General features: G+C 35.4%; 1 protein-coding gene across 1 annotated transcript; it reads right to left on the bottom strand.

The window, feature by feature from the left end:
• Positions 1-8,002: 8,002 nt before the first annotated feature.
• Positions 8,003-11,835, bottom strand: LOC110937534 (aluminum-activated malate transporter 12). The gene is made up of 6 exons (XM_022179964.2): positions 11,467-11,835; positions 10,428-10,568; positions 9,726-9,998; positions 9,519-9,640; positions 8,937-9,080; positions 8,003-8,684 (listed from the first exon to the last, which is right to left on the bottom strand). The coding sequence occupies exons 1-6, from the start codon at positions 11,747-11,749 to the stop codon at positions 8,088-8,090; spliced, it is 1,560 nt and encodes a 519-aa protein (XP_022035656.1). The 5' UTR covers positions 11,750-11,835; the 3' UTR covers positions 8,003-8,087.
• Between the last annotated feature and the right edge of the window lie 1,766 nt (positions 11,836-13,601).

Genomic DNA, 13,601 nt, shown 5'->3' with positions numbered 1-13,601 from the left:
TACCTAACTAGCACCATTGAATCCTAACTAAATCAAGTAACTAACCATTAAAAGCTACACTTTACCCCCCCCCCCCCATGTTGGATGGTTAGGGGACATGGGTCCCACATAATATTTGTTTACAATATTTTATTAGATCATGTTCGAGAATAAACCCACACAAGATACCATATGCCATCCTTAATTTTTGGGTAAAGGTTTTCACCCTGGTAAATTTTATATCACAATAAAAAACCAAAGAAGTACAAGTGATAGACATAAGCGCCTACCAATTCATATACCCGACATGCCGGGAATATGCACAACCAAGAAAACACAACCACTAAAAAAACACGAACCAAAGCAAAACACCAAACAAAACAGACTAGCACCTAAACGAAGCTAATCTGAGAAGTCCTCTAAGCTAAACACTTTAGCCGATATGATCGTAAATGACAAGCCCTTTGGGCAGCTTCCACTCTCTTAGAATTTTGTCCACTAGTCTCGAATCCTTGAACTTCAGAGTTACCAGCTTCAATCGGACCGAAGAATTAATAGCGTCCGCAACTTGTTTAGCTGATCGTTTAGTATTCGCAAACAACCTGGAGTTTCTTTCTATCCAAACCTGATGAACAGTCGCCGCTACCAAAATCCTACCAATCACATGCTTTGCCAATTTTGATCCCGATGTATTAACAAGATGCTGGAAAATATCCTCCCATTTATCCGATAGATGTTGCATAGCTCCCATGGGTTTAACTATCATCCAAACTTGATTCGAATAGGGGCATTCAAAGAATAAATGTGGATGAGAATCAATACCATACTGACACAAAGGACAACACATCAGCCGAAGGTTAATAGGACCACCAACTTCCCAATGCTTCAACCTATCTTGAGTCTTGAGCTTGTTTCCAATCACTAACCACATGAGGAAAGCATGACACGGAATGCACTGAGAAAACCAAACAGCTCTATGCCAATTTACATTCGGGCCACTCGATCGAAGTGTATCCCAAACATTCTTGGACGAGTAGGTTGTTTCCTTACCATTACCATCAATCCAGGCAATAGTATCTTTTTTATTTGGCGTTAAGTTCGGTACCTGCACATTAGCCAGAGCCGGGTATGTGTCTAACCAAGTCTCCGGCCATACCCATTGACCATCATTCACCACTTCCGCTAGCTTTGTATTAATGTGAAACCCCGCTTGTTGAATCATTCTCGGCGTAATATAGTTCCCAATTGGCTCCCCATGAGACCATTTATCATACCAAGCATAAGTCGCCATGCCGTCCCCTATCTTTGACCACATATGCTCACGAATTAGCGGTCTAAGCTTTAAGATTTTCCTCCACCCCCACGTGTTACCTTGCTTAACCGGAACATCCCAAAAACATCTTTGTTTCAGTTTGTATATGTGAATCCACTTGACCCAAAGCGACTCTCGATTAGTTAAAAGGCTCCACACATGATAAGTCATCAACGCCTTGTTAACGTCATTAACCCGCTTGATCCCCAAACCCCCTTCTTCCCTAGGCCGACATATAGTTTTCCACGCGACCTTTGGCTTGCCTTTCCCTACTGATCCGCTTCTCCAAAGAAAGTCTTTCATTTTCCTTTCGAGCTCCTTTGTGATACGCTTTGGCAGGATGAAGACGGATGCCCAATAGACATGCATAGACGATAGGACAGATCTGATTAGTTGGAGTCTTCCCGCGAATGAAAGAAACTTATTTCCCCAAAACGTGATTCTATTTTCCATTTTTTCAACGAGAATTTGGCAGTCTTTATACAATAACCGTGAAGTTATAAGGGGGACGCCAAGATACTTAACTGGAAGGTATCCTTCCTTAAACGACACAAGCTCAAGAATTCTTTGCTTTACCTGATTGCTCACGTTAGCAAAGTAAACCGTGCTTTTAGGGATACTCGGAACTAAACCTGACATGTTCTTAAAGCTTGCAAGCGCATCTAGCACCAGCTTGACCGATTTAACTTCACCTCTCGCAAACATAAACAGGTCATCAGCAAAACATAAGCTCACAATTCGTTGTTTATCACACTTATTATGAAACGGAAAATTCAGCGATGTGGCTACCATGTGATCTAACCGAAGAGTGAGAACTTCCATAACAAGAGTAAACAAGTAAGGCGACATCGGGTCGCCTTGTCGAAGCCCCCTCTCACCTTTGAAGAACCCATGCAGGTTACCGTTTATGCTCAATGAGAACGTTGTGGATGAGATACACTTCATAATCCATTCGACCATACGATCATGGAAATCGAACCCTGTGATGATTCGTCTCAAAAAACTCCAGTCAACTGTGTCATATGCCTTCTAAATATCAATTTTAAAAGCACATCTAGGAGGACCCGTATTTCTGTGGTAATTATACATCAGTTCTTGTGTAAGCATAATGTTATCAGAAATTCGTCTTCCCGGGATAAACGCCGATTGGTTGATGCTAACTAGCTCATGCAAACCTTGCTTGATTCTGTTAGTAATGATTTTACTCAAACACTTGTAAATTGTATTGCAGCAAGAAATTGGTCTATAGTCCGTGACATATTCCGGAGTGGACTTTTTAGGGATTAATGCAATGATAGTATGGTTTACCTCTTTTAAGAGTTTGCCATTCCTGAAAAATTCCCGAACCACAAGACAAACATCACTCCCTACAATATTCCATGCTTTTTTTAAAGAAGACAGACGAGAATCCATCCGGACCCGGAGCCTTATTGTCCCCAATGTCAAACATAGCATTCTTGATTTCTTCATTCGAAACCTCCCTCACCATCAACTGAGCTTTGTCAGGATTCAGCTTATTAACAAATAACTCAGGGGAAGTATTCAACAGATTATTATCTTTCCGACCAAGAAAGTTTTCATAGTGGTCTAGAAGCGCTTTTGCAGCATCTATCCCCTCATGTTGCGTCCCATTAACATCCTTGACTATCTCAATTCTGCTACGATGGTTCTTGCTTTTGATTGAATTGTGAAAGAAAGCTGTATTCGCAGAAAGAAAGCTGAATTCTGCTACCATATGCCATCCTTAATGTTGAAGTTGTTTATAAAAACTACAAGTTCTTGGTCATTTACATTCTAACATATGAAAACTCACAAACCACTCTTCTCCTTTCCCTAAACTCACGGCCCAAACACCCTCTTCTAACCTCCCCATATTCAATCCATTCCTTCAAGATTCAAGCCTACTACAAGGTGTCTTAAGCATATTTAGGAGGCTTGGAAGCATTGGAAGTGGAAGGACCTCATCTAGGAGCTTTTATCCACTCTACTTCTTCATCATCTTCATACTTGTTCTTCCCTAGCCATAGTGCTAGTAGTAAGCCTCTTTGATCTTGTTTTCACTCATAATTTTAGTGGTTAAAGTATGAAGTAACTTGGTAAACTAAGAATCTCAAGAAAACATAAAGATGAACATTATCATAAAGCTCTAAAACATGAAGATCAAGTTGTTCTAGTGTATGTATTGAACTTGTTTGTTGATTTCTTGTGTGTATGGTGTAGATCACCATATGAAGCTTGCTAGATGGTGATTAAACACGTGATCTAGCAAGTATAAGGATAGATCTTGAAGAAATCATAATGATCATCCTTTATGTTAAACATGAACTTGAAAATAAACTAGTTTTAGTGTATAATGATTTGTGATACATGTTATAAGTCTTGAAAATAAAGGATTTCAAAGATAATATTTTCAAGAGAACAAAGTTATTTACAAGATTTACAAGATCATGATTTTTAAAGAAACTAACCATGTTTTTAGTGGTTAATCAAGTGTAGAAAAATATATTTAACAAGAAAAGCTCAAGAAGAAACATTTTTAGAAAATCACTTCACAAGTTATGAGGATCTAAATTCTTCAAGAATGATATTTTCAAATAAATAACCACACTTTAAAGGGTAACTAAACTTACTAAGTACACTAGTAAGTTACTACAAATTTTTACAAAGTTTCAAGTTCATGACATAGTGTAAATTTCATATTTTTGGCATATTGTAAGTATTGAATGATTTGTTGATGATTGGTGATGATTTTACAAAAGAAAATGATATGCTTGAAAGCATGGAAACCTCCATTTTTAGGGGAAACTATGGCAGAATTTTCTAAATATATAAACACTTAGAAAAATATTTTCAAACAAATATTTACAAGTGTATTTTAATCATGAGTTTTCCATATAAATTTTGCCATAGATTTTTGTAACAAAAATACAAGTAATGGAGGTTGGTTTTCACAAATAAAAATGGGTAAATATGTATTTAGAATATATATTTACATTAAAGACATTGTGTGTGATCATGTGAAGTAGTTATATTATTTGAGGGAAAATAATATAACTCACAAATACCAATAATTTACAACACCAAAATAATACCAAAAATTACATGGAATGAAATATATAAGTTACACACTTGATATTGTGAAACCGAACGCAATAACGTAACTTACGAAATATTCCGAGAAGTACCGTTACAATATATTTTTGGCAAATATTATTTTGGACACAAAAGAAACGAAAGTATGATTTTTATTATTACAAAGTATATCATATTTTCGACAAAGAGGACATATATTACTTTTGGAAGTAAAAATATATTTTCTTAGAATATTTAGAAGATATATGATTTTTGAAGAAAAATATATATTTTCTTGGCGATACATTATTTTTGGACAAAACAAGTCTATGTATATTTTCTAAGTGAAAATATATTATTTTGGAAACTACAAATACAAGAATACGAGAATATATGTATGAAATACTCCCATCCTTGGGAAAGACGCGAAAACAAATACATGAAAAGTATTATAACTCTGGATGATGTAAAGACATAAAGAAACCGTAACTCAAAACATGAATACTAAGACAAGGCATGACCCGCTCGTCTAATAGACCGTAGCACATTATAGGTAGTCATATTTGCTGACGAGATTTGAGTTACGAGTACTGAAGACGCAAAACAGTGAGTTCATGCTCCCCCTTTTCTTTAACTGTTTTTGGTTTTATAACTCTCGGGGGTGAAATACATGTTACAAATGCTTAAACGGTATGAAACGCCTATGAAATACTAGATCATGTGAGCTTAGACTTAATATTAAAATGCCATAAATTCTTGGTGAAAACTAGTACCAAGATGTGAATACATAATTAGGGACGAGGGTTAGATCTAACGGGTACGGCCGAACCCCACTTATGGTCACAACTAGTACCTAGTAGTGCTTCGGAGTCCCAGTCGAGGTTAATCGACACAGTCGAGGGTAATCGACACAATCAAGGTAAATTGACACTGTCGATGTTAATCCACACAGTTGAGGAAAATCGACAAGGGTATGAGCCATTTCGAGTGCTCCCTATGAGCCATAACGAGTGCTCCCTATGTCCTCACATGCCTTAAAGTCCTTGAAAAACATTCATGTTCATACACGCTTTTCATACCTGTTTACAAAGGAGTCTCTCAATGATTTACAAGAATTACATTACATAAACAAGACGCAAGAACTCGCTCAACTTTTTGTTGATGTTTTCCAAAATTACATGTATTCCAGGTAACAGGATGGATCTTGGACGCAGGTGTCGTAACTAGAAGTTTAGATGTCATCCACTTTTGTTGGTTTGTAACCTAGTCCAAGGTTGTGTTTTAAAAACTTGAATAAACAATGTTTGTAATACATAAATTTTATGAATGGATGAACGTCGTTTTGATCATGTAGTTATTTATTACAATTGAGTGCAATGATATTAAACCAGTCACACATCATACGCTTCCGCAAAAGACAGGGTGTGACATCAGCTACGGTTTTGTGTGTCTATTCACCCAGAGTGTTTAGAAAGTGAAAATTGCTTGGTGGAGGCTTGGGTTATATAGGGGATGGATTAGGGTTTCATTGGGTTGGGCTTTGGAAGTGTTTAGAAGGATCAATCATTGAAACAAGCCAAAAAAAAACTCAGCCTAAGGGGGCTGTTTTAGGTGCTGAATTCAGCCCTATATTTCCTTTATATTTATTTTTCTAAACATTAAAATGTGTAATTTTTGCTGATTAAGTTATGTAATTAATATGTAACAATGTTCCCCTAACTTGTAACAAGGTATAACATGAAATAAAACGCGATTTAACTAAACAAAAGTGTGATATATAAGTATGTAACATGATTGTAAGTGACAAGTATATGTAACATATTAGATGATTAATCGTTGTGTATTTTATGTATTTAAGGTGTATCAATTGTATATGTGTCAAGTATCATGTCCTAACATACATAATCAAACCTGAAGTGAGAGTTTAATCAAGTAATTGAACATGGATTCGGTGTTGTAAGAACGAATGAAGTGTTGAAATGATGTAACAAGCATATGTAACAAGTAATGAAGTGTTGAATGTGTATAAGTCTCAAAATTGAATAACCAAATGTTTTGTTTGCATGGAACTATTAAGAATTACGAATATAACCTAGTTGTTTATGATTTAAATTTACGTTTATGTGAATTACGAATCATGTATCAAACGAATGCACGTATCAATGTATAAACATGTATAAACGATGTATAAAAGATTCATTTCATTACGATCAAAGTCTCGGATTTATATTGGCTCGAAATGAAATACGATTACAAGGACACAGGACTTCCAAAAATAGAAATACAAACAAGACCTTCTAATTATGGAAAGTACGAAGAAGCAGGGCGTCACATCCACGATCTCCACTTAGCTGCTGATGACAAAGCAGACAACAAGGACAAATGTTAGGACACGTGGATCCATTCAGCGTGCGCCAGCTACCCTCTCGTCTGGAATCACTAACGGTCTTGGCAGAGGGGACATAATGGATATTCCTTGTTGTCGTCTACAGGCCCAAGGCCCATCAGCCAATCTCCTTCACAAACCACCTCGGTTATAAGTAGGGAACTTAACCTCCAGTTTTAAGGATTGCTATCTTACCCTCTGACTTAATACACACACTATTATCCTCAAAACCGATACTTATTCTAATGTTGGAGGGTGGTTACAAGGAGAACCCACTATTCTCCTCCTTGTAACGAGCTTACGGCGTGTTGATTGTTTTGCAGGATCTTCACAGCTGTTTAGACGAGACGAAAGAAGATTAACCTTTATTTGTCAAGGCACAATTCACAAACTAATCACCAGATTAGTTTGGTGTTTCTTTAGTCAGAATGCATGTTTATCCTCTTTGAGACACCATTGACATATACCGAAAGGTGTAGCAGGGCATCGGTTTCGTATGAGTTTTTAATGCCGTTTACGTACAACTTCGTGATAACAAAAACGTCACATCATAATTATTAAGACTGCTTTGAATCGAAGATATCTTTCCCTCTTGATATAGAGATACTAGGCCTGATACGTGGAAATTTTTATATATAGTGAGAGAGTATCAATATGCCCCGCTTGCAGTATGCTCATATAATTTATATATGTGTGGGCGCTCGGGGGGTGGGGGGAAGTGAAAGTGCACTAATTTTTACGTTATTTTACTAATTTCGTGAAAATAACGTTAAAAGAGGGGATGATTAATCATGCATCATGTGGTGGCGTTGATAGCCGAAAGACAAGGGATACATGCACTAATCGGCGTTTGTCTCAATTGCTGAGTGTTATATGCCTTATCAATAAGGCTTGATGCAAAACTACTATCGAGCCGGGGGTCTCATTGGAAGCAGCCTCTCTATTCCTACAGGGTAGAGGTAAGGCTGTCTATATCTCACCCTTCTCAGACTCTACCTTATCTTTACTATTGGTGTGATATACTGACTATGATGATGATGATGATGATAATGATGATGATGATGAGTGAGATAGTATCAATTTCATTCATGTAAGAACAAATGGTGTTATATGGATTGAATTAAAGTTTTTTTTTTTAAAAAACAAAACTTCATTAACAACGCAGCCGACCCCAACCGGGTCGACCAAACAAAAACTACAATAGAAGGATTGAATTAAAGTTGATGCATAAATCAAATGATATGAAAAATAAATAAGTGGGAACCTAATCGTATGTATAAAATGAGTGTCAACCAACACCTAATTAATATTAACAAATAATAAAAGAGAACGTTAAAATTACTCTGAAGTATTGCTAGGCAAATTAACATCTATTTTAGATTTGTCTTCAACATTCAGGATCACACCGTCACCAACTAATTCAAACTCTTTAAAACAAGCAATCCTACCCAGTTCTTCAACTTCTTCAATCACAAGATCAAGTTTGGCCACAGCCTCCACCAGCAAGGCAGCGAAGGCGGCGAAGGGCAACGCCTCTGAGAATTCTAAGCTCGTGATTGCAATCTTGCTTAATGTGGGTCTCAACGACCTCCTCTCGGCCTCTATCGATTGCTTGGAAACCCGTTTTGATCTCCACTCAGACAATGCTGATGCTTCTGTTTTTACACTGGATAACTGCTTTTCGGGTTTTGATAGGGCCACCAAGGCTAGCATGTTGGCTGGGTTAGAGCCATTTCCCCCAAGAAAGAGACGCGGTTGGGATTTCAAGGCGGTGTCAAGGTCTTGTAGAGCTTGGTGGAGGTGATCTGAGAGTATTTCCGGTGAACATTGGCGATGGTTTCGTATACTGTTGGCCAATTCCGTTAAGGCTTTTGATACTTCGGTTGCTAGGCGAGTGCACGGATCTTTGAACAGCAATCGAACCGACTTTGGAGTCTGCAAAAAAAAAAAAAACAATCATATTCCATGCTAGCTAGTATATATATTTTTCGACTATCAACCGTCCCAAAGTAGCTTAGCTGTAGGATTCGGTCATTACCAATGTTACTAAATGCAATGTAGTAGTAACACTTGATGTAATATACTTGAGGATTCTAATGTTGTCTCAATCACTTTGTTTTGTAGTGTTATGGAGAGTTCATTAGTGATGTTATTGTTTTAAATATATAAGTGATAAAAACTGAATACCTGAATTTCAGTTTGTAAACAACCGTGTAGAGCGACAACTGTGTATCCAAAATGACGCAGAACCGCTCCTAATCTAACATATTGTTGCCATGGGAATGGATTACAGTGCCACGTGTGTCGTGGCTCCCAACTCGCATACAACGCCTAAAAATGAAATCATGTAGCACTACAAATTAGAGAAATTTTAATAAAGGATATCATCGTCATGTCATCTTCCACATAAATATTACCCACACTAAGCCAGCCAGGAATCTTGATATTCATGGCTAAAAAGAAGATTATGAGCCTTTGAGTCGTTTAATTGTTTAGTTTCATTTTAAATAAGTGGTTAGGATGATAAGTGTGATTTAATTATCTGGTTCATTTAATAGGTGTATTAGTTAGTCTAAATAAATAGGATTGGTTTGTTATAAATAAAAAAAAATAAATAAATAGGGTCCCTGTAGTGTGCTTTGGTTTATAAGAAAAGAGGGAGTCATCTCTTGTCTTTGTGTTATAGTTGGCCAGGGCTTGATTGATTTATCAGTGACAGATATTATGCCAGTCACAAAACATCATATAAAACGAGCGTAGCGTACGTACTAGGGTTTCATCTGTTGATTTAGAGTCCAAAACAGCCTTGTAATTCTCATAAATAGGGTCTTCCATCGATTTATCTTTTCCCACATCGGCTTCCCTATCACTAAAGTATTCATCCACACAGGCTGCATTGCATTGCATGCAAATGTTATTTCTGTATGTATGTAACATTTTATTTCAAATCATTAAATAAATTAAACATTCAAATACCTTCCATTGATTTCGCCAAACCTTCGATTTTGGAAACCGAAAACGTATGAAGATCTTCTCCGGACCAAATCGGGAAAATGAAAAGGCTCATGAGGATGCAAACGCCGGAACCAATTGCCATAGTGTAGAGACGCTCACGTGCTAACTTTAGTACATCTTCGACTCGGTAACTTGATATAGTAATCAGATTGAATGTCAAGAGGAATATAACAATACCATAATCATAGTTTTTCTTTACTTTGGGAAAAAACCTCAGGTATGTACTCATGGCACCTGCAAAAAAATGATGATTATTATTATTTTTTAATTAAGAATAGGTAGGTTGTTTACAGGTTAATCGCTGCTTAAGATTAGCTAGCTAGGGTTTATATGTCAGTCATGGAGTTGATAAAACTAAACTGAAGATATAATTAATATGAAACATTTTGTATAAAATCCCTCACTAGTTGTTTGAGAAGAATGAATTCATTCACCAAGGCCTGGCATTGTCTCTTGAGGTCGCTATATATAGCGACTTCAATGTGATGTCACCAACTATTAAGGAAGGTGAAGTCTATTTATTTCTTAGAGCAACTTCAATGCTAACACAAAATCCAGAACACTGTTATGAAATTTTCGGATCGAAAAATGCCCCTGTTTGTTTATAATCAGCCAGCCAGCCAGCCTAGTGATAATATCTCATTTTTGAAAGAAATTGCTTACCGACGAGGAAAACGAAAGTTCCTATGAAAACGGCATAAAAGACCTTCCCACTTTCTCTAGCAATAAACTCAAATAAGAAGGCCAAAGATCCCGCCAACAATGTTCCCAGACCTCGATTCAATCCTTTACATAAAGTTGCCCCTGTCATAAACATTTTTTATTTATATAATCAGTCTATGAAAATGAGTTATATGCTTGCTGTTGCCCAACAACACCAACACAAAATTTGCTTCCAACCAACACCACTCTTTTTGTTTATTATAAATAAAGCTTGACTCTACAAATACAAATTATTATTAACCATACAAAATCCTACTCAAATACTTCTTTCCCTTTCCCGTACAAATAACTTTAACGTACTAAACGTACGAATAGCATGAAAAGAACAAAAACACGCGGTGACATTTTTGTAATTATCTGCTTGTAGGGTAATTATCAAAATTACTCTACAAATGATACTGTAGAGTAATTTTGATCTTGTAAAACAATTTTGTAAAATGTTTTCGTAGAGTAATTTACCTAATTTTAAATTGTATATTGTTTGATAAACTTGAAGAGTAATTTTGATTTACTTGTAAAGTAATTTTGATACACTTGTAGAGTAATTTTACAAGATCAAAATTACTCTATAAGAACATTTTATAAAATTACTCTACAAATATCAAAATTACTCTACAGGATCATTAGTAGAGTAACTTTGATAATTACGAAAATATCACAGCGTTTTTTTAGCAAAACTTTCAGTTCATACGTTTTGTATGTTAACTTTATTTGTATTTGATCTTTTGTCTAAAACTAAATAATATAAATCTTTTTGTTATATCTCACTTTTTAAATATATATGTTCCAAATCGCGGTCAACCATCAATCGTTGTATAATACATAGCAAAAACAAATATTGAATACTAAAATTAAATTGTTCTTGTTATTTGACCCCGGTGCTCAACACTTGGGTATGCCCTCTCAGAAAACAATCAAAATTTAGGAGCCGAAGAAAAAACCATGAAAATTTAGTAGCCCAAGAAAAAGTGAGTTTTACCAGCAGTGAACTCTAGAACGACAACAACGGTCATGACAGCCCATATGGCGTTGGCCCCTACCCCTTTGAACAATGGCTCTAAAAGATATAACAAAGACACCAACGATAGTGATAACCCGACTTTGATTGAATGAACTGCCTTTCGTGGATCATCTCGACCCGCTTTCCAGATTTCCCGACACAACGATACAAGAAATCTCTTAGTTTTCTCAACGTATACACGAGCGCGTTTCTTCCAAAGCTCCACCCTTGCGTAATCGCCCCAAACACCGATAGAACACATCTTTAAACCCTGAAAAACAAAAATATATTATAAAAAATGGTAAATCTGATGAGATCGATCGATCGACAAAAAAATGAGAATGAACAGGGGTCACTTTGGCAGTGTTTGATTTATAGGTAGGTGCGTGCGTGCATGCGGGTGTTATGTCACTTTTGCATACACGAGATTTTTGGTTGACAAATTATGGAGTTGTCAGCTTCAAAACTTTTACAGCTATAATAATAATAATAATAATAGATTATGATCAAAACAGATGAAATGTATATTTTTCTTTCATAGATATATAAGCTTTTTATGTTCTGAAAAAAGTTATTTAATTTTTTTGTTGAACGGCTACTTTTATTAAAAAAAATTATTTAATAAACATATTTTAATAATATATTAATAGGGTTAAGTTCACGCACAAAGTGTCTTATCGTACAAAAGGTACGAAATGCATGAAAAAGGCAAACAAACGCGGTGACATTTTCGTAATTATTTGCTCGTAGGATAATTATCAAAATTACTCTAAAAATGATCTTGTAAAGTAATTTTGATCTTGTAGGGTAATTATCAAAATTATTCTATAAATGTATCAAATATTACTCTGCAAACTTATCAAACAACATACAATTCAAAATTAGTTAACAAAATCATTTGTAGAGTAATTATGATACTCTACAAAATTACCTTACAAGATCAAAATTACCATACAAGATTATTTGTAGAGTAATTATGATACTCTATAAAATTACTTTACAAGATAAAAATTACCCTACAAGAACATTTTACAAAATTACTCTACAAGATCAAAATTACCCTACAAGATCATTTGTAGAGTAATTTTGATAATTACTCTACGAGTAAATAATTACGAAAATAACACCGCATTTTTTTTACATTCTCACCCGATTCGTACGTTTGTATGATGAGGGTATTTGTATTTGATCTTTTGTCTATATTAATATCCGTACTAAAAAACATAAAATAATTTAGACTCATTGTCTCCATCTGTGAAGAAACACTAAGTAACCCTATGGTTAACTCAGCCTGTTTGTCTCCTGATTATCGATCAATATCTATTCTTCTCTCGCCAATAAATCTGATCCCTTCTTAATTTCTTATCAATCCTGCAAAAAGAACAACACCGGTGAACTCACTACAAGGAGGCGAGGTTGGGGGGTTCTCCTTGTAACTACCCTTCGGCGTGAGAATAAGTAATCGCTTTGAGGATATAACTGTGTGTATGTGGGTTAGTGTGTATAAGAAGAGAACTCAAAAAAAAAAAAAAAAAAAAAGAAAGAAAAGAAAACCCAAGTAAATTCATTTTTTATACTACCATCATTATTATTATAATGTATTAGAAAATAATTTACTCTCTGATTAATTCTTTCATTCTCTCTAAATTACTCTTAATAATTTTTTTACACGGGTAAATGATAAACTTACACAAGTTATAAAAAAAGTATATTTATGAATATATATAAATGTAAACATCTCAAAGAAATTTTGGTCTTGTATTTTAACAATAATTAAGATGTATTTTTTTTACATTGATCGGTTTTTGAAAGCGTTCTTGAGTTCTCAGGAAGCATATAAGTTCTCATTTGATTATACTTGTATAATGTATAATGTATAATGTATAATTCATGAAAATAAGAAAATCATAATACTAAATTGTTGTGACTTGTGGGCTTGTGACCTAGAGAAAAAGTTGGAGAGATGGGTTTGTTTTCACGTGTAGTCCAACTAAAAGTAGATGTTACTAAGTCAAATTGTTTTTGAAATAGGTGAAAAGGAAAGTTGTCACAAGAGCAGCTCAGTCTTGCAAGCATGGAAGTGCACATTAATGCAAGATATATTTTGGTGATGA

This window comes from Helianthus annuus, chromosome 16, assembly GCF_002127325.2.
Source record: "Helianthus annuus cultivar XRQ/B chromosome 16, HanXRQr2.0-SUNRISE, whole genome shotgun sequence".
Lineage (NCBI taxonomy): Eukaryota > Viridiplantae > Streptophyta > Magnoliopsida > Asterales > Asteraceae > Helianthus > Helianthus annuus.
Note: the sequence above shows the minus strand (reverse complement) of the source record. Positions and strands in the feature narration are given on the sequence as shown.

Excerpts from the sequence above, each read along its gene's own strand:
- LOC110937534 (XM_022179964.2), bottom strand. The coding sequence starts at position 11,749 with ATGTGTTCTATCGGTGTTTGGGGCGATTACGCAAGGGTGGAGCTTTGG. Across the intron at positions 9,999-10,427 it reads AACTTTCGTTTTCCTCGTCG|GTGCCATGAGTACATACCTG; the intron begins GTAAGCAATTTC and ends ATTTTTTTGCAG. Across the intron at positions 9,081-9,518 it reads AATCAACAGATGAAACCCTA|GCGTTGTATGCGAGTTGGGA; the intron begins GTACGTACGCTA and ends TTTCATTTTTAG.